The sequence below is a fragment of the Fukomys damarensis genome, unplaced genomic scaffold, assembly GCF_012274545.1.
Source record: "Fukomys damarensis isolate Sample0158 unplaced genomic scaffold, DMR_v1.0_HiC HiC_scaffold_2, whole genome shotgun sequence".
Classification (NCBI taxonomy): domain Eukaryota; kingdom Metazoa; phylum Chordata; class Mammalia; order Rodentia; family Bathyergidae; genus Fukomys; species Fukomys damarensis.
This window is the reverse complement of record NW_022900914.1, coordinates 7,038,880-7,059,627: the sequence shown is the minus strand read 5'-3', so window position 1 is coordinate 7,059,627 and position 20,748 is coordinate 7,038,880. Positions and strand designations below refer to the sequence as shown.

The 20,748-nt window shown below is 36.5% G+C and overlaps 1 protein-coding gene across 8 annotated transcripts in view; it reads left to right on the top strand.

Annotated features, from left to right (window-relative positions):
• Dtnb (dystrobrevin beta) overlaps positions 1-20,748 on the top strand; it is a 340,951-nt gene that overhangs the window by 127,236 nt on the left and 192,967 nt on the right. For all 8 annotated transcript variants that reach the window (XR_002024739.2, XM_010604850.3, XM_010604848.3 and 5 more), the window contains one exon: positions 12,516-12,670. Coding sequence is in view for 7 of the 8 variants with exons in the window: in XM_010604850.3 (XP_010603152.2) it covers positions 12,516-12,670 (155 nt within the window). In the remaining variant the exon portion in view is untranslated. The remainder of the gene's footprint in view (positions 1-12,515; positions 12,671-20,748) is intronic.

Here is a 20,748-nt window from a genome sequence, read left to right as displayed (position 1 = left end):
CAGCAGCCAGCTCAAAGTTTGTGAGTTACGCCACCTACTGTTCACATGGAAAAGTTGATTGATTTAATAGGTTCACAGTAGTAAGGCTGATATTTAAAAAGCCATTAAAAATATTCTCCATATTATTAAAACTATGCTTGAAGATGATTATATCGAGAGTTATTAGAAAATAAATTGCATTGCTTTTACCAGATTTGGTCAAGTAAAGCCTTTAATTCCATTCTTTATTAGGTAGTATTTGCTGTAGTTAAGCTGTCCTTCGTACTTAGGGTCACGCTCAGCAATTTTGAAATTAGTTACTTGTTCCCCCACCCACCCCAGTTGTCATTCCCTTAGGTGGTTTTTGTTATTATTATTAATTTTTTCTGGTACCAGGAATTGAACTCAGGACCTTACACTTTCAAGGCAGGTGCGGCGACACTAAGCTAAATCCCTGGCCTGTGGTTTATTACTTTTTGTTTTCTGACATTTTACTCTTCATTGGAGACTATAAGAACGTGATTGAAATCAAAGATTGAATTTCACCACTGCTCCTTATGTTTTTATTTATTCAGTCATCAGATAATTACTGACTACCTATGATATCCCAAGTATTGGCATTTTTTTTATACTTTTGTATATTTTACAATATTTTTCTTATGGAAAAATATATTTTACACGTATTTTTCTCAAGGAATCCTTCAAAATTCCTTTAGCAGCAGGTGACATTTTCTTCCCTTGATAGAGAGGGCAGCATTGAGATTTTATCTAAACTCAGAGTCCTGTCCTAAGCTACTCTGTCATTCTCTGTGTGCTGGTACTGTAATGAAAGGACATGTCAGTACAATCTAGTGTTCAAGTACCATGATACACGTACCCAGAGAGTAAGAAACTGTAAGGATTAAGGGAGATGAGATTGAAGCCGTGAGTTTTAAAGAAGTACTAAGCTCCTCTGTGAATTTATCTGTTGAAAAAATTGGGTTGTCTGTCCTATAGCATTTCTCATAGACTATAGTTTGATGGTTGCATCCTTTTGATGTTTCTCTGTGCGTCTGATTTTTAAAAAAATTAAAGTATAGAAGCTTGATCAGATTCAAGTTCAAGATTCTTGGTAAGATCACCTCATAGAGACATTTGTTTCCTATGGTTTTTCTTCCATATCACTATGGCATTGAAAGTTGGAATGCTAGATTAGATACAGATATTCTAAAGAAGGATCTTAGATCATGTGATTTGGTCCGCTGTTGCCCTGCTTATTTTTATTTCAAAATCAGCTGCAATGTTGAACATATTTTTGGTTAAAAATTTAGTTTAAATATTTTTCTGAGGTTTTTCACTTGGTACCACAAAATATTACTCTTTGGGGCCAAAATCTTTTGTACTTAATTCAGCATGACTTTTTCGATAAATGTAATATGAATAAAATTATATTTCATACAAACACAAAAAAGAAAATTCAATTTTGTTTTTTGTTTTTTTTTGGTACTGGGGATCGAACTCAGGACCTTGCATTTTGTCTGCTTTTAAATGATAATTCTGGATTTAAAAAATTTGTATACCATCTTTATTCATAGTAGACTGCTAGAAAAAAGGTAGGAAATTGATTATATAAGGACATTCTGAAGTTTAAGTTTCTGTGATTATACAGTATCAGCTATGTTTATATTGGTTAAGCTCACCTGGCATATACCAAGTAATTACATTTTTGCCAAGTGCACATTATTACTTGAATCCTATAATGACCACAGTTTTCTGTTGTAACTACTGAAAAATTCAAATTCTGCTAATAAGTATGAAAAGGGTTTCAGTTTTGTTTTTATTGTTTGTTTTGTGCTGCTAGGGTTCAAACCCAGGGCTTTGAGCATGGTAGGCAATCACTGAACCACTGAGTTATAGCAATAGCCAGCCCCCTGATATCAGATTTTTGCTGTGCCTTTGAACTTCTCATTCAACACAAAGCAACCAACATTCAAATGGCATGAAAACACACATGCGAAGCTAAATGGGATATATCAGTGTGCTCAGAATGCTAGATCATTGCACTGTACAGACTGATTCTTAGTATGTTTCTCTTATTCAGATGCATTTAAAATATAGTGTATCTTCTTTATGATCAAAATTATAGTTTGTCTACCACCTGTTATTCTGTTTCATTTTTATTGTATTATTATCTTGGCTTTGGAATGAAATATTGAACATAAGTAACCTTTTTGGTGTGTTGAAGCCTATTTCCACTTTTTAATTTTAATCATCCAAGGTGGAAATTAATTTGAAGTGTTGCTGTTTGAACACCAGTTATAACTTAAACATTTTCACCTCCTAGTAATATCAGTCTAATGTATTTAGGGCTAATTGTGAAGTTTAGGGTCATATAGTTCCTTCTCCTATTGTTGATCCTTGAACTATACCAGGTTAAGGGAGAGCTGATCTTCCCAGTAGAACATCACAAATAACTTTTCACTCTCCCAGAACTTAACTACTAATCGCTTACTCTTGGTGGAAATCTTACAGATCCCATAAATAGCTGACACATTTTGTATGTTCTGTGTATTACATATGACACAAATACATGAGAATCATGAGAAACATGAAATCATCTCACTTTGTACTATAAAATGTAATTCTCTGGAGAAACAAGCTGCTCACTTGGAGATGATCTGCGCCACACAGTGTTCTTACTGGTGGGACTTGAGTTGACTATACTAGCAATGGGAGGCAGCTACAAAATTATTATAGTAGTTCAGTGTGTACTGCAGTTCATTTTATGCAGTTATGCTTTAGTATGGTATCTTTGTGTTTACATTCTCTCGACTCCAAATTGTGCCATGTATAATCTGTGTTTTTGTAAGTTTTGATAAATTTTAACTTTTTATAATTTCTATATATCTTAATGTGTAATTGATAAAATAATCTTATCTAGATATGTTTTATACATTCAGGACATACATTTCTTAATTTTTTTGGTATTTGTAGTTATAAAATTCATCTTTGAGTTCTTAAAAATGGTCACGAATCTTCAAAAAAAAAAAAATGAGTCCTTGTATAAGTGACCCACGCAGTTGAAACTTGTGTTGTTCAAGGATAAGTTTTAATGTGCTTTTTGGTTGTTAATTTGTTATTACTGTTGGTGGTGGGGTGTGTGTGTCCCTTACCACCTAGCTAATTTGATGATATTATTAGTGTACCAGCTCTAGAAATCTCTCCTTGCTTCTATTTTTTATATTCTATTGACAGAGAAAATATGAGTCTTCTTAGTATTTTATTTAAGGTAAAGATGTAAAATGATTACTCCATTATAAGAGAAGCACTTGAAATCTGTGGTTGTCAGTTTTGGCTATTGTGAGACCCTCTGCCCCTTGGTTTCTTTGTCCTCAGCTGAGGTGGCTGAATAATGGTACAAAATAAGCAACAGCAGTAGATTATAACATCAAATGGTAGTTCATCATTTGTCCACTTTCTTCTATCTACTTATTACTTCATTGTTTTAGTTCTTGCTACCTGTTCCAGCCTCTTCCTACTAAATAAATTTTGTAGGGTTGTCTCTATTAATGTTTCTCCTATATTAGGTTTTCCAGTATGTGGGATATGAATTAGCATTTTTCGTTTTATCTTTGTTTTTTTACCTTTCAGAATTAAAAAATTTAATATGTTCATAGCTTATTTGATCTTTTAATGTTAAGATAATGTTTGAAATAACTTAAATATTTCTCCTTTCAGTTTGAAACATTTTTTAACCTGCAGCTACTACTGACTCATTTTATTATTCTTTTCTGTTTTCTTTTTCATTTTAGTTTAATATGTACTACCTGTGAGTCCTCAGGATCCACACATTTAATTTTATTTTTTATGAAAGTAAAAAAATCACACTAAATTTTATTTGTAAACATATTATGTAAATATTTATAACAAAAAGAAAATTAATTTTCAAAACACTTGACAAAGTTTCTTACAGCACTGGGTACAGATTGGCATTTTACAGCCACTTTCTGGGTGGTACTAGGGATCAAACTTGGAACCTTGCACTTGCATTTGTAGTCACTTTTAAAAATGCTTCCATTCCTCAGGACCCATCTGTAGTATCCTTTGGTTAATTAGATTTTTCAGATTTATCTTAAGAATATTTCTGTCTCCATGTGTCATTCTTTTATAGAAATGGTTCCCTGATATGGCCAGTGTATCCTAGATTGAATAGTAACTTCTAACAGAATTCTAAATACAAGTGATTTATAAGAGGAATACAAAATTTATTTAAAGCGTAATAAAACTTCGGTAATGTCAGAAACCAAAAATACAACTTATGAGGACAAAACTTTCAGGTTGTAATGCTCATTATTTATTAAATCATATTTAACTCGGGCCGGGGATTTAGCTTAGTGGTTCTGCTGCCTGCCTCGCAAGCACAAGGGCCCAAGTTCAATCCCCGGTACACCCCCCAATCATATTTAACTCTTAGTTAATTTAACTATATGATTTATTACCTTGTGTCTATTTGTTTTCTAAGACATCTAATCTTTTCTTCAAACCCTATTTGCACTAAAAGATAATGATTGGTAAAAATTCCTTTAAAAACTAGTGCTACCATTTTGAAGAGTAGTGCAGCAGATGTATGGAGAAGGCTATAGAAACACTCATATCCATTCAGTCAGTCCAGTTCTGGAATTTACCCTAAGGTATAATCAGAGATGTACTTCAAGATTTAGGGTTATTTTGTTTATCTGAGTCTGGCATCTCATTATGTTACTCTGCCTGGCCTGAATTCCTGGGGTCAAGCAGTCCTCCTGCCTGGCCTCCTGAGTAGCTGGGACTGCAGGCTAGCACAACTGTGTACAGCTTAATTTTAGCTATATTTCTTGAAACAGTAATATATGAGAACTTGAATCAGTTTAGTGTCCAAAAGGAAGAGCTCAGTGAAGTCGTGGGACACCTACGTGACTGAATATATATAATGCCTTTACAGTTGTTTTACAGATGAAAGTACATATATGTCATATAGTTTTCAACAAAATTTTATTATGCACATGGGAAAATAAATATAGCAAAATGCTAACAAATTTTCTGTGGGTTGTAAGTACAGTGGTTTTATAATAGTAATAATTTGTATTACCTGATTTTTTTTTTCATGTTTTTGAGAGATCACAATTTGAGTAGAGAAAAAATGACCTGAGATTCTGCTTTTGCTGAGAATTGACTGTTCTTGCTGACATGTCACTTCGCTTCCTTGGCATTTCATTAATAGGCCTCCCCTTGAAGATGAGATTAAATACTTTGACCTGTTCAAAATTTAGCCTCCTCTGCGATGGTCATTTAACCATCTGTCACTGCGTGCGTATCCTCGCTACATCTTGCGAGCCAGTAGATGGACGTTAGTGACTATTCAATCTCAGTGAGTGATACCTGTGTTTACATTTCTTAAATAACCAAAATGTTTTAGAACTGGAAGCAAGTAGGAAATGGCACCTTATGTTTGCATTTTATGAATAAGGGGAAAAAAGAAGAAGAAAAGGGAAAACAAAAGCCAAGGGAGGCCTGGAGGTTTTTGTGAGGGTGGGGAGAGTGGGCTGAATCAGCAGAGGTGTCAGACATCCAGATGCCCCACCTCCAACCTCATTCTGACTTAATGAGTGACACAGAATTTTAATGAATTTGAGGATAGCATATACACTTGGATTTAGTTATGTGTGAAGGTATTATAAACATACAGATGTGTACATATTTTTCTGGGTTAAGTTGCTCACTTGGTTGAAAGATAACAGGAGATGAATCATTTGCCAGGGAAATCAAACATAAAAGGAAGCTATTTTTCACCTTAGACTTGGCTGTTGAATCTGAATATCTCTGTCACCTTGCAGAAGCATGAGTCTGGTCATTTGGTGGTAAAAGGGGAGTAGTGCATGGGCAGATGTGACCAGTAAAACCAAGATTATTATCACTAGGAAAAAAAATGTGAAGGTGGTCCATCACTAGCATTATTTTGCCCATTACACAAATAGAATATTTTAAAAATTACGCATACTATTTATTTAAGAGTTTGGTTGTTGGTTTTTTACAAGGGAGAAAGCCTACTTTAAAAAAAGCTGGAAATAACTACAAGGGAGTTGGTATATCTTCTTTCAGAAATGTATTGATAGACTGGGGGAAATCTGGAAAGTAATTTAGTCCCTTAATACCAGAAGGGTCTACAGCAGTGGTGGCAAACTTGTGATACATGTGCTGCAGCAGGCTGTTTGTATCATTGAAAGCTCTAAAAGGTTCGCCATCCCTGGTCTAGGGCTTTAATTAGAAGAGTATTTTTGGGGTGGGGCTGGAAATCAAACCCAGAGCCTTGCACATGTTAAGTTGTCTCTACCACTGAGCTATGTCCTTAGTCCTGGTTTAATTTTTTAAATTTTTTATTCAATTGTATTGTCTCATTTACTTTTTTGCTAAGACCTTACATGTATATTGTATATCACACTTAGATTCATTATTTTGTGTCATTTAAGACTTAAGAATCAGCAATAAAAAAAGAAATAAAGATATATTAGACCACCAAACAAACAAAAAAAGAATTAACAATCATCTTGCACCATTTTTCTTATAAATAAGAGAAACCTATCCTAAAAAAGTATTATTGTGTTGGGCTAGGGATTTAGCTCAGTGGCGCTGTGCCTGCCTTGCAAGCACGAGGTCCTGAGTTCAGTCCCGGCACCACGCCCCCCACCCCAATTTTTTTTTTCATGTTAAGCCAGTAACTCAAGAATTAATGAGTTACTTCATTATGTCTTCATTTTCTGGACCTAGCAATTATTTTTCTTATTAATTAAATGTGTTTCTGCTTGTTCTCTTACTCCCTTTTATTACTTCAAAGAAGTAAAATGTAAGCCTGGTGTGGTGGTGCACACCTATAATCCTAACACTCTGGAAGCTGAGGCATGAGGATTGCAAGAGTTTGAGGCCAGCCTTGGGCTACATAGTGAGACCCCGTCTCAAAAACCAAAAAATAAAAAAGTAAGATAGAGTTCATTGATAGAGTCTATACATGTTTGTGTGATTACTGTGTGTGTGTGTGTGTGTGTGTGTGTGTGTGTGTGTGATATTTATATTCTTGGTAGCTAAAGTCTGTGGTCCTGAATATTTCTACTAGTGGCTACAAGTTAATTACATTTTAGTTTTAGCTATGAACACATTGATTAGCAATAGAAAGCTGAATAGTACTTTAAATACATTGGAATTTATTTTTTCTCATGTGAAAATAAGTCCAAAGGATGTTAAATTCAGGGTTGATACCGTGGTCTGAGGATATTGAAAGATTCTAGTTCTTCCTACCTTCCTGCTCTGCTATGTGGCTTTTTTCCTTAGGGTAATAAGATGTTATGGCCCAGGCCTCGCATACTTAGTCCAGACAGAAGGAAGAAAGAGGTAGCTGTATTAGGAAAATGAAATGTTATTCAGAAGTCTACTTGAGTTACAGTGTGCGAAAGGACTGGGGGTAATTTTTTAAAAATCACCTAATACTTTTTTTTTTTTTTTTTTGATACCAGGGATCAAACTGAGGTCCTTGTGCTTGTGAGGCAGGCAGTGGCACCACTGAACTAAATCCCCGGCCTGGAAGAAATATTTTATAAGTGGGCCCTCTACCATTCTAATCACAGTCAGGGTTCAGTTCACAAAAGGGGAAATAAGTATGGAGTGGGGGCCTTGAAGTCCCTGCCTTGTCCCATATTGGCCCTTATCTCCATTCAGTTTTTGTTTGCTTGAGAGAGGGTTTCACTATGTAGTTCAGGCTGGCCTTGAACTCACTATGTAGCCCAGGATCATGGAGATCCTCTTGCCTCAGCCTCCTGAATGCTGGGATTATAGTCATACCCCACTACACCCAGCCTCCATTCAAATTTAATGGATGATTATTTGCTGCATTATAAAAACAGCAGCCAGCTATTTAAAGAACGACTCATACGCTTCCCTCAGTTGAAGAACCTCACTTTGTTCCTTTGGTGGTGACATTTCAGAACTTTCTGTCTGCAGTCCTTCTTGAACTGTGGCCCAGGCCTCTCTGTTTCTGTCTGTAGGGTGGTTCTGCTTGAAAATGTGTAGATTAGTCCAAGTATAGTTAGGTCTCCAAAGCTAATAGGGTGTTGGTCTCTGATTTGCTTACTTCAGTCAGGGTGGTCAGCATTTTCCTAAACTAGAGATTTAGAAGGACCCTAACTTTTTTTTTTTTTTCTTTTTTAAAACACAGCTTTATTCAGATATAATTCAGGTATCATATATTTTACCCACTTGAGTTCAAGCCAATTATCCTTACTATGTTCCTCAACAAGAAGTCTCATGTAACCTGAAGATATATTCTTTTTTTTTTTTTTTAATTGAGTTTATTGGTACATTTAGGGATACAGTACAGTTACATTCATTGTTGGGATCATGTACCTTTACATGGCAAGTCTTGATTCTCATTTTTTCCCCTTACCTCTGCCCTCCCTTCACCCCCTCCTCCCCTCCCCATCTACAAACACTTTATTTTCATCTTTTCATTCTCTCACATTTTTTTCTTTTCCCTTTTTGTTCTTCCCCTACGTATCACACCTTCCCTACACCTTTAGCTCCTTTCCTCCCATTTCTAAATGTCAGTAATCTTATTAGAATCTTATGCATTGTTGCAGAATATTCACACCAGGGAAACTATTTGGTATTTACACGTGTGACTTATTTATTTCACTTAGGAGTATATCTTCAATATGTATCCATTTTCCTATGAATGAATCTATTCTCTCGCTCTTTATGGCTGAGTAATATTCCATTTTATAGAAAAACCACAACTTCTTTATCCAGTTTCCAACGGATGGGCAAATAGGTTGTTTCCAAGATTTAGCTATTACAAACTGTGCCGCTATAAACATGGGTGCACATACTTCTCTGTGATATGATTCTTTTAGTTCTCTTGGAAAGATACCCAACAGAGGGATGGCTGGGTCAAATGGAATCTCCAGTCCAAGCTCTTTGAGGTATCTCCATATTGATTTCCATAGTGGTTGCACTAGTCTGCACTCCCACCAACAATGGAGGAGGGTTCCTTTCTCCCCACAACCCCGCCAACATTTGTTATTGTGCGATTTCTTGATAGCAGCCATTCTTTGTGGGGTGAGGTGGAATCTCAGTGATGTTTTCATCTGCATCTCTCGAATGACCAGTGATGTGGAACATTTTTTCATATATTTTCTTGCTGCTTTTACTTCTTTGTATGAGAAATGTCTGTTCATTTCGGATGCCCATTTTTGGATCGGGTCTTTATATTTGGGGGGACTGATTGTTTTGAGTTCTTTATATATCCTTGATAATAGTCCTTTGTCTGAGGTACAGCTGGTAAAAATTTTTTCCCACATTGTAGATTGTCTCTTAGTTCTGCTAATGGTTTCTTTTGAAGTACAGAAGCTTTTTAGTAAGATGAGATCCCAGTTGTTGATTCTTTCTGCTAGTTCCCGCGCTACTGAGGACCCTAACTTTTAGCATTTCTTTATCTCCTGATCCAGTTTGCCATCCGCTGCCATTCCTTGCATTGAAATGTCTTGGGTTTGACCCTGTTCCCGGTATGATCACTGCTGCGACCTAGCCTCTGACCCCCTCATTTGTGCTTTATTGACAGGGTTTTCTCCTATTGTGTTCCTCCTCTTTCAGTCCTAGTAACATCAAGTCAGCACCATCACCCCCCAACCCAGGCTTGGGGAATTGAGTGCAGAACCTCATACATTCTAGACAGAGCTTCACCCCTGCGCTGCATCTCCAGCTCAGATCTTCCTGAAACCTAGCTTTCTAAACATTTCAGCCTTAATCAAAAGTTTTAAAGCCAAATCCAAATGGCTTTCTTTTGTCTGTTTTCTTTTATAACAAGAATATTCTTCTTAATCCATCTTTATTTTGTAGTCAGAATGTTCTCCTCAGTTCCCTGTTTCCTGTTTACTACCAATAACAGACACCCTACACGTTCCTTTAGCTCAGTGGTTCTGCCCCCTGCCTTGCAATCACAAGACCCCAAGTTCGATCCTGGTACCCCCCAAAAACAAAAAATAAAAACAGAACACACTTCCTGTCTGAGGGACTCTTGTCCCTCTGTTCTCTAGTGCGACTCTCAGTCCCACTCCAGCTTGTTTTCACTGCATCACTCCAAACCCAAGTTTTCAGGGCTTAGATTCCTGCCTTTTGAACTTTCTTGACAATTCCTTTTCCTGACTATTGTCATAGCTACTTGTGTCTTATTTATCTGTTAATATTTCACATGTATGGTTCAATTTCTTTAAATCTGGTTTTTGGAAGAGTTCATCAATTTACCTTTCTGTCTGTCTTTCTTCAGAGCTGTGCTGTTTATTATATAGAATAAACATAACTACACCTTTTTTTTAAGCTGTTGTATACCTAATTAATTCCTCCTCCTCCTCCTCCACTTTTTCCTCCTCTTCCTCCCCCTCAGGAACTTGGGTTTTGTTTTGTTTCTTTCTAGTACCTGGTACCTGAGATTGAACTCAGGACCTTGCGCTTGTCAGGCAGAAGTTGTGCTGTGGAGCTACATCCCTGGCTACCTCATGTTCTTTTGAAACCCAATTTTTTTTTCTCTTTTTTTTTTTTTTTAACTCCCACCTCTAGAGCATGATTTCTATGTCAAGGTGGAGATTGCCACGTGCTCCGAAGTGGCTTCTGGAGCTTCTGCAGTCAGAGCTGCATTCCATATAGCACAAGAAGAAGAGGATAAGGGACAGCGGCTGTCTTTTGGGTAGTTTGCATTCTTTAGCATTTCTGAAAGCATCTCATAGCACTTTTACATTTAGTCTCATTGGCCAGTACTTAATCACATGACCATACCTTGCTAAGAGAGGCTGGGAAATTTACTCTATTAGTTGAGAGCATTGCTGCATAAAATGAAATTAGTGTTCTATTACTAAAGAAGAGGAGAATAATGGACATTGAATGACTATTAGCAGGCATAGTATGGTGCCTGGCACATGGTAGGGGTTAATAAAAGTATATTTTGCCTTTCCTCTTCCTGTTGAATTAGAGTTGGTATAGCTCGTAATTCTTCTTTGGTTTGTCTGGACCTTGTTTTTCCATCTGTGGTAAAGCTTTTGGAGAGAAGAGCTGTGTATCATAGTACTTTGCTGTACTTCAAAATACCTGGCATAGTGCCTGGTAGTTGGGCCACATAGCGGGAGTTTAGTTGGTATTTTTTAATTAATTGATTTTATTTTCTACCAAACCATACTTGTTTTAACCTCTCTTTGGACTCTTGCTCACCACAACCCATGTTGGTATTTAATATTTTTCCTTTCAACTGCAAGGTAGGAGCAGTTGGGAGGATATACTGAAAATTTTAATTCTTTTAATAATATCCTATTTTCTTATGCCTTAAAAATTACCTTATGGAGTGATAATGTAACATTTTATCTTTTTTAGATTAATGTTTTTAAAATATTTTTGTCTTCACTTAGTGCTTCAGGATAAATTCCCCAAATTGAACCTAAAGAGTAATATATACAGGTATATTCTGTGTATTTATTATCTAGATAAGGATATATGTAATATGAATTTTAAAAATACTGTGTTTGAAAAAGCCTCAGGAAATGATTTTCTGTGTGTATTCAATTCATTACCTATGTTTTATAGGAAAGCTCAATAGTTTGAAGAAATGTTTAGGTTACATTGCATTGTTATGTTGTCCTGTTTTTTTTTAACACTTAACTATGGAAGAAAAGAGGAGAATAAGTAAAACGTAAAGTTTTCATTAAAATAAAGAAATAGTAATGTTACTGGGAATTTCTTTCCCATCTGCTTGGCTAGACTTTATATAAATATAGGGTTGTATAGTGTCAGAGTATCTTGGGATAGAATTTATAAGCATTGTTTTAAATTCTACTTTGGAACTCACTAAATACAATGTTTTAAACATACTCTCTGGTTCTGTCATGTTTATCCCTTCACAGGTATACGATTACATTAGTACAAGAATATACAAATAGAGTATAATTACGTACCTCATCACCATTATGGTAAATACTCATACACTCAAACATGTATATGCCTTACATAAATGCAGATACTAAAGGAATAAAATAAGCTGCTACAAATTATTCTTGGAACACAATGAGGCATACATAAGTGAGGTTAAAATTATATTATTCTGGGGGCCGGGGATTTAGCTCAGCGTTTCGGTGGCCTGCCTTGCAAGCGCAAGGACCCGAATTCAATATCTGGTACCAAAAAAAAAAAAATTTTTTTTTAAATTATATTATTCATTTGTATATACTCAAAAGGAGTAGGTAAGCGGGCATACATATGAAAAGCTTATTTAACTTAATGTTTAGGTATAAATACTAAGTGCATAGAATCTAGGGACCTTGTCAGCAAAGTAACCACATAATCTTAATGAGAATAGTTTTAATATTAGTTAAAATCATAATAATTTCACGGTACTTTTTAATGATACTTTTTACTGGTTACAAACAACATAAAGCCATTTATAAAAAGTTGATTCTTTTCTTATAGTTTGATTTGGTTTGGTTTTGTTCTCATAGATGTTTTCTCCCAGATGTCGGACTCCAGTGGCTTAATGATATTTAACAAGTTTGACCAGTTTCTGAAGGAAGTTCTGAAGCTACCGACAGCTGTCTTTGAAGGGCCATCTTTCGGTTACACAGAGCACTCAGTCCGCACCTGTTTTCCACAGCAGGTAAGGACAGGTTTTTAGAATCCAGGACTAGAAAAACCTAACTTGTCCTTCTGTCTTCTAACAAATCTCACCAGATCACTTCCAGTCCATGATATAAAGTCTTGAATCAGGGGGAAAAAACAGCTTTGGGAAGGGGTGGGTGGATGGAGAAAAAGGGGAGGAGGAATTGAAATTTATCTGAGAACTCTTTTTGTTAGGGTAGGGGGGCCGTCTTAAAAAAAAGATAGTATTTGAAATATTTTAAAGAAAAATGTTGAATAAGTGTTTAATACTATTGCTTATTGCTACTGGACATACATCACTTTACCAAATAAGTCTTTAAACTGAGATACAGGAGTTTTGACATAAAACTATAGCAATATTGGATCATTCTTTCCCAAACACTGGAGACACAGAATGCTGTACAGCTGCCAGCTGCCAGCATAAAATTCCTCAGGGTATGCTGCCACTTTTGTATGACAGAAGATGGGTTTAGTTTCGTTTTGTGGCCCTCACCTAGAGTTTGGTTTGAGTATACTTAGATCTTAATAGGTACTAAATATAGCATTTATTTGTTAAGGTAGAGATTAGGTCAAAGAAGCTTAAGGCTTTGCTTAGAAAGTTCTGGAAAGTGGAAAATTAAGAAAAAAATCTGTGTTAAAATTAATGGAAATAAGATATTGGCATAGTCTGAAATTATCTTCCCAGAAGATATTTATTAGTCACCAAAGGAAACAGTAATTGTACAATTGGAGAAACCAATCTGACGTCACATTATCTATCACCAGTAAAGAGATAAACTGGTACCTGGATGCACTGAGAAGTGCAATATCCTTTCTTTGATCCTCCTGCCAAATGAAAACAGCCTGAATCTAATCTTGGAGACCATCAGACAAACCTAGATGGAGGAGTTTCTATATTATAACTGGATTATACACTTAAAAAATGTCAGTGTTATGGAAACACACACAGACAGCGACTTCAGATTAAAGAAGTATATTGAGATGTGAAAACTGAATGCAACTTATCACCCACAATTTTGTTATTAAAGACACTGAGACAGACGAAAAAATTTGAACAAAATTTATAGCTAAGAAATAGTACATAGTATATGAATGTTAATTCATATGAATGTTAATTTCTTGATTTTGATAATTTGTATTTAGTTATGACAGAGAATGTCTTGGTTTTTAAAAAATTCAGTGTGAAGTCTTTAAAGGTAAAAGAGCTTCTTCCTGCAGTATTATCACAAGAATCTGGACTACCAGAAAATGGAAATTGTTTGGTAATCTTCTCCAACCTTTTTGTAAGTCTGAATTTATGTAAAAAGTTAAAACATGCAATGAAGAAATCTAAAAAACTTGATATTTTGATTCATAAACCAATTAACATACATATCTGCCTCTTTATATTTAAGATTAAAAATTTATATTTATCTGAACTCAGACTTTAAACAATAGTTTATGGTTTGTTTAGATCACTCAGCTTTTACATTGAAGGTTGCATTCATAACAAAGGAACTTTTTTTTAAACAAAGGACCTGAGGTATTTTCCCCAGATTTGTACACACTTCATCTGATTGGTTTCATGAAAATTTGCCTTAGTCCACTACTTTTTCTGTTATTTCTTAGCATAAATGACAATATCAGCTTTTAGCATATTAAAAATATCTCCATCCTTTAGTTTATTCTAATAAAACATAGCTTGGCTTTCCCCCCGAATATGTATTTTCGGACATAAGGCTGTCCAGACTTGTCCTGGGATGAGAATTTCTTGTAGCCATTACAGTGCCCTTCGTGATACGAGCAAGGACCTGCTTAACAGAGGCACCTCAGCTGGCTCTTCTGCTCATTTTGCTCTGCTCTTTTAATGGCATTAGCACTCCACACAGTGACCAAACAGCACCTTGGGGTGGGTGACCTGTGCATACATGGGTCTTCACACAAGACGCTTCCTGGAGGCTGGGCTGGATGTTGTCCAGTTCTTGGGATGCTGCTCTGGAGTCAGAAGTATCCAGATGGAGAGAGGAATCGTGGGAAGGATCAGTGAGGAATAGCATCTGACATGTGGATGACAGTTTTGGGCTCTAAACCTGAAGTACTATTTCAGTTAATTGAAATCTCTGGCTCATCGTCGGTTCTTAAAGATGATTAAAGAAAAAAACCACAGAAGAAATGGAAACTACTGATGGAATGACCAAAGAGGAAAGGGGCAGGGAGAAGAAGAGAGCTGTTTGGATGCAAATTCAACTTAATGGATTTTGGGTTTCTCTTGGAAAATGCCTACACCCCCAGGCACATTTAGTTCCTTACAGCATATTTTGTTCCTCTCCCTCTCCCCTCCCCCTGCTTCCCTTCCCTTTTCCCTTTCCTGGATCTAACTCAGAACCTTGCACTTGCAATGCAGGTGGCAGAACTACTGAGCTAAATCCCTGGCTCAAGCATGTTTCTTCTGACTCATATGCCATGAGATAGGACCATACCAAAGCAAAGTGGAAATCGCAGTGTTGGTTCTTAGGCAGTTTTCCTCCTCATCTTAATGTTCTGCATGAACAAAGAATCTGGATGATCACAATTAAAAAGAAAGTATGAATAGTTTAAGAAACAACCAGAAATACCAGGCATGATGGCACATGCTTGTAATCCCAGCACTTAGGAAAGTGAGGCAGGAGGACTGCAGTGAGTTAGAGGCCAGCCTGGACTACATAGTGAGTTCATGTCCAGCTTTAACTCTGTCTCAGAAAACTTAACAAGGGGCCAGGGATATAGCACAGTGGCACCGCACCTGCCTGGCTAGTGGCTAGCACAAGGTCCTGAGTTCAACTCCTGGTAATGGGGGGAAAAAAACAAAATACCAAAATATCAACCAGAAGTTCTGCAGTACCTTCCTTTAGTGAAAGAAGGTTTAGATGGTTTATGAACTGCTTCATTTTCTACAGCATTTTCTACTGTGATGATGACTGGTTGTGGGTAAAAAATCTGTGAAGACATTTCCCTGTATACTAAAATAGTTGATTGATGAAATTAGCTATTCCTTGAATCTGATAATAGGTTTTGATAAAGCTGATCCACGGTGAAAGTTATATTGCTCTTATTACAAAAAAGGAAAACAAGTGTCAGAATTTAAGGCTGAAAGGTATCTTCTTGGAAGTGTCTGAGAGTTAATTATGCTTCTATTAGTATGTTACTGTTTCTGTTTAGTCTGTTTATGGAGCTGCATAGGTTTTTTGTTTTTTTTGGGGTTTTTTTGGGGGGTGGTTTGAGACAGGGTCTCACTATGTAGTTGAGACTGCCCTGGAACTCACTATGTAGCCCAGGCTGGTCTCGAACTCACAGCAATCCTCCTGCCTCAGCCTCTCAAGTGCTGGGATTACAGGCGAGCGCCACCATGCCTGGCCAAGCTGCATAGGTTTTTAGTGGTTGTTCCAAGCCTGCTTTCCTCATGCAACTTACTTTTAAATTCATAGTTTTGCAATATGTGTAGTTCTCCAGTATTATATATATATTTTTTTGTTGTTGTTGTTGTTGTTGTTTTTTTTTTTTTTTTTTGTACCAGCGATCGAACTCAGGCCCTTGTGCTTGCAAGGCATGGAGGAACCACTGAGCCAAATCCCCAGCTCTAAAAATTTTAATATCAGAAAATTCTAGTTGTAAATTGTGATATAATTGTCTGAATGTACTGCAGTGTTAATAAAACCAATCCTGGCCTAATATTTTGTTGAGTATTATTCTTCAGTGTTTATAAACTAATAAACTCACTTCAGAGCTTTAAAAGTTAATAAAATTAAGCAATAAAATAAGTAAATATATTTAAATTTCTCCCACTTCTTCCCCAAACCAGAGTTTTGGGAAGGGTTATATTTTTTCTTGAAAGATGGTTCACCATATATTTTATTATTTGTTTTCTAAGTATTGGTTTTTAATTTAGTTTGAATAGTCCAGTCTGCCCTTCAGGGGATTTTAGATTCTGCGTCTGTCTGTATGGAAGTGAGATATGGGCAGAGTGGAGCAGGAGGGAGGAGCAGCGTGGTTTCTGAAGTAGGTGCATCCTTGTATCAGTGTTCCTGGACCCTGTATTGCCCTCTCCTTGAGTCACAGAGAAGGCAGGAAGAGGTAGGACAGGACTGTATTGTTGCTGGTTGATTTTCAGAATGGCAGGAGTATTTCATACCTGGAGATGCCCTCTGATTACATTCTGATGACCAGCCTGTCCTCTCTTGCTATCTGCCAGAGTGACTTTTCTTTCCACTTTGAGACGTTTTGTGAATGTTCGGACCTTGCTTCCTTGTATATTAATAAAGTGTGGGGAGAGTTGCCTGGCATGAGTATACATGTTGTTTCATGGGTGTTCTAATTAAGGAGAATTTACAGCTTTCATTAACAGCCCTTCATCCAGGCAGTGTTGGTGTGGATTAGATCCATGTCTCATTGACTTGAAGATGCGTCTTCTTCACATTTCACTGATGTCAGGTCTCATATAGCCAGTGACATCTTAACAGTTACACTGGGTGGGCAGTAGTTATTACGAGTTGTCATTCCAACATGTGCTTGAACTTGGTCATAGCTGTTCATATTATCACTTCAATTAAGTTAGGTCCGCTTTTGGTACTTCAAGTATTGTCCTCTCTCAGTCTACTGTGATTTTGCATTTAAGAAAAGTGATTATAAACAGAAAGGTATGAACACAGAGCACAGGAGGAAGTTTGATATTAGTGGAAGAATTCCATATTTTCTTATAAAGCAACAGCCAGGTATTTACATAACCTTGTTTAAAAATGTGGATTTGCACAAATAGATCAAACTACATCTTTTTTTAATTACTGAAATAAGACTAAAATGATTTCTTGTCCCACCATGCAATGCATCTGAAGGTAGGTGAAGCTGCCAAATCCCTCTGAATACATGAAAGAAATTTTAGTTCATAAAGAGGCTGTTGTGACCAATTCACATTCACAAAGGATTATATTTAATTAAGCCATTGAACTAGCTTAATTGGCTGGGTGTTTTTCTTAGTGGTAGAAAAAATTAATAGTGATTTTATGAGTGCATCTTTGATTGGATGAAATAGCATGAATAGAATGGTTTTTGTTATGACCGCATCTATAGTAATGAGACCTGTTTCACTGGTATTAAATTGAGCAAAATTGTGAAGACCTAGAAGTGAGCTTTTGTTCTAGTTGGGTCTATTGAGAATGTCCTACTGAATGAATTCTTAGAAATGACAGGTGGCTGTATGATTTTCTTCTTCAAAGAAGATTTTTGCTAGCAGTGCTTGCTATCTGCATGCTGTAGGAAAGGCTCCCTTTCTTAGTGCTCATGAGTTAAGAAAAGTCATGTGCCCCAGCCTGAGGGTTGCCAGGCTTGAAGTGTGGGGTTTATTGGCTCAGTTCCTTCCTAGTATTTGCTGATGGCACTGCCTAACAGGCGTTCTCCTCTGGGCCTTTGATCTTCTGCCTGACCCTATTGACTGTGGTTTGCTAGTCTTGAGGGGGCGGGGAGCAGAAAAAAACTGAGGACCTTTGATTTCTGGTCCCTTAGTGGCTCTGTTGGGAGCCTAAAGAAGACTCTGCTGCTCAGATATTGATTTTGTCTTACTATTCCTTTTTTTTGGTACTGGGAATTGAATTCAGGGCCTTGCACTTGCTAGGCAGGTTCTGTGCCACTGAGCTACATTTCCAGCCCTTTATTATTCCTTTTAATCATAAGCAAAATTGAGTTTAAAATCCGTTTTAAAATAAAGCTCTGTTGTTGTCTCTGCTTTTCTTTAAAAAAACAAAAAAGGTTGCAAACTACTGCTGCTGGGTGAGGCTCCCAAGGTGACATCGTGGCTCTCATTGCCCCATCACAGCCTGCATTCCTGGGTTCCCCCACCACACCCTTCAATGACCTGTTCTTAGCCCTTAACAGGCCACAGATTGCTGTGAGACTCAAGTCTGCCTCAGAGCTCAGAGTTATACTGCCTGCATTCCTCCTCCAGTATAGTGGAGGAGCATGTTTCTCCTTGGCATATGTTGCCTCTCATGTTCTTAAGCTTTTGAATTGTGGCCAATCTGATAAATGAGAAATGTTATCTCAGTGGAATTTTGATTTGCATTTCTCTTGTTCTGAGTAACCTGCATTTAGAGTGAGTAAAAGTAGTCACATTTCCTGTCTTTTTTTATTTTTTTATTTTTTATTTTTTGAGACAGGGTCTCACTATGTAGTTGAGACTGACCTGGAACTCACTATGTAGCCCAGGCTGGTTTTGAATGCACAGAGATCCTCCTGCCTCAGCCTCCCAAGTGCTGCCATTACAGGTGTGTATCACCACGCCTGGCTTTAGTTTGTTTTTGGTGCTCAATGAAATGCCAGCAACCCCTGAGCTCTCTCTCTTCCACCAAGGGCCTCATGTTTCACATCCCAGCTAAGATATCCCTCCTCTTGATGCTGTGACTCTGTTTGTAGAGGTTAATCTGTCCCTATGTGCACTCCTGTGGCATGCTGCATGTAGCTCAGGGAGCCCTGAAGGGAAGGACCTTGATTTTCCAACTTTACATCTTCAGTGACCACAGAGTACCTGGCAAATGAATGATGCTTACTAAGAATTTTATGGATAAACTGAAAAAATTATTTAAAAATGATGTATAACCTGAGAAACTAGTATTTTTTACTTGAATTCTGAAACTTTAAAGCTCATGGTTGTACTTGTTTTTTGTTTTGTTTATTTTGCACTCAGGACCTTGCGCTTGTGAGTCAGGTGCAGTGCCACTGAGCTAAATTCCTGGCCTTCATGGTTGTATGTGTAACCTCATTGTTTTAAATCTACATTATTCCATAGTTTTCTCAAAAGGGTCTTTGCAGTGAGGGAAATACAGCATTTCAGAATTTCAGGAGTTTTTACAACATTTCTTTTAGAACTAATAAATAAAAATATATCATAAAAAGCATAGTGGCATTATATTGTATCATTATAAATTACTGATTTTCAAAGGCCAAAATAAATCTGTGGTATGGGCAGATTTGCTATCCAATAATTGAAAGACTGCTTTGCCAGATAAATTATTTCTGTAATTTAAAATCCTCTTAAAATGCCATTTTCTGTTGTTATTTTTGTTTTAGCTGGGCACAGTGTCACATGCATATAATCGTAGCACTTTAGGAAGCTGAGCCTCCTTGGGCTTACAAGTTTGAGCCCAGGTCTGATAGTTTGGCAACTTAGTGAGACCCTTTCTCAAAATAAAAAATTTAAAAAGGGCTGAGATGTAGTAGCTCAGTGCAAAGGCCTGGGTTCAGTCCTCAGTACTGAAAAAACCCCATTTTTGAGACAAACTCATATATTGCTTAAGTGAAAGGGCAGAGCATAAGAAATATTTACATGTTGCACAATAGGAAACAGATTTTATTGGAAATGATGACGTTAGAGATTGCAGTAATGGTAACCTATTGCTAAATTATTCTGCTTGGATTTTTAATGTTATTTTACTGATACTGTATTTCTGCTAAGGGATGGTTTCTATTCCCTTTTTAAAAAAGGAAGAAAGAAGCCAGGGATTTAGCTCAGTGGTTCTGCGGTCCTGAGTTCGATCCCCAGTACAAAAAAAAAAAAAAGGAGGTGAGAGTGGCACATAGAATAATAATTATTAGAGTTAAGACAACAGACAGACTCATTTCTAAGAAAAATATAATGAGACCACATAAAGTGATGGAAACATCCTCAATATAGAGGAAAGCATAAATCGTAATGTTTTTGCTCAGTGGATCAAGCACCTGTTAAAATGATTAGAAATGAAGACCCTGTACAAAACAATGTTTAATAAAATGTTGAGTAAAAACATATTTGCTTTATGTTCATATTTATATATATATAAATATATACATATGGAGGCAAATAGACAAAAATGAGAATTGATGTGACTATTTGAATTTTTACACTATTGATTATGTTCATTTATATATATATAAATATATACATATGGAGGCAAATAGACAAAAATGAGAATTGATGTGACTATTTGAATTTTTACACTATTGAATTCTTACTATCACAATTTGAATTTTTATTCTTTTTTTGTTATAAATATTACTGTGCAATAAAAATATAGAAAAATGGAAAGAATATGG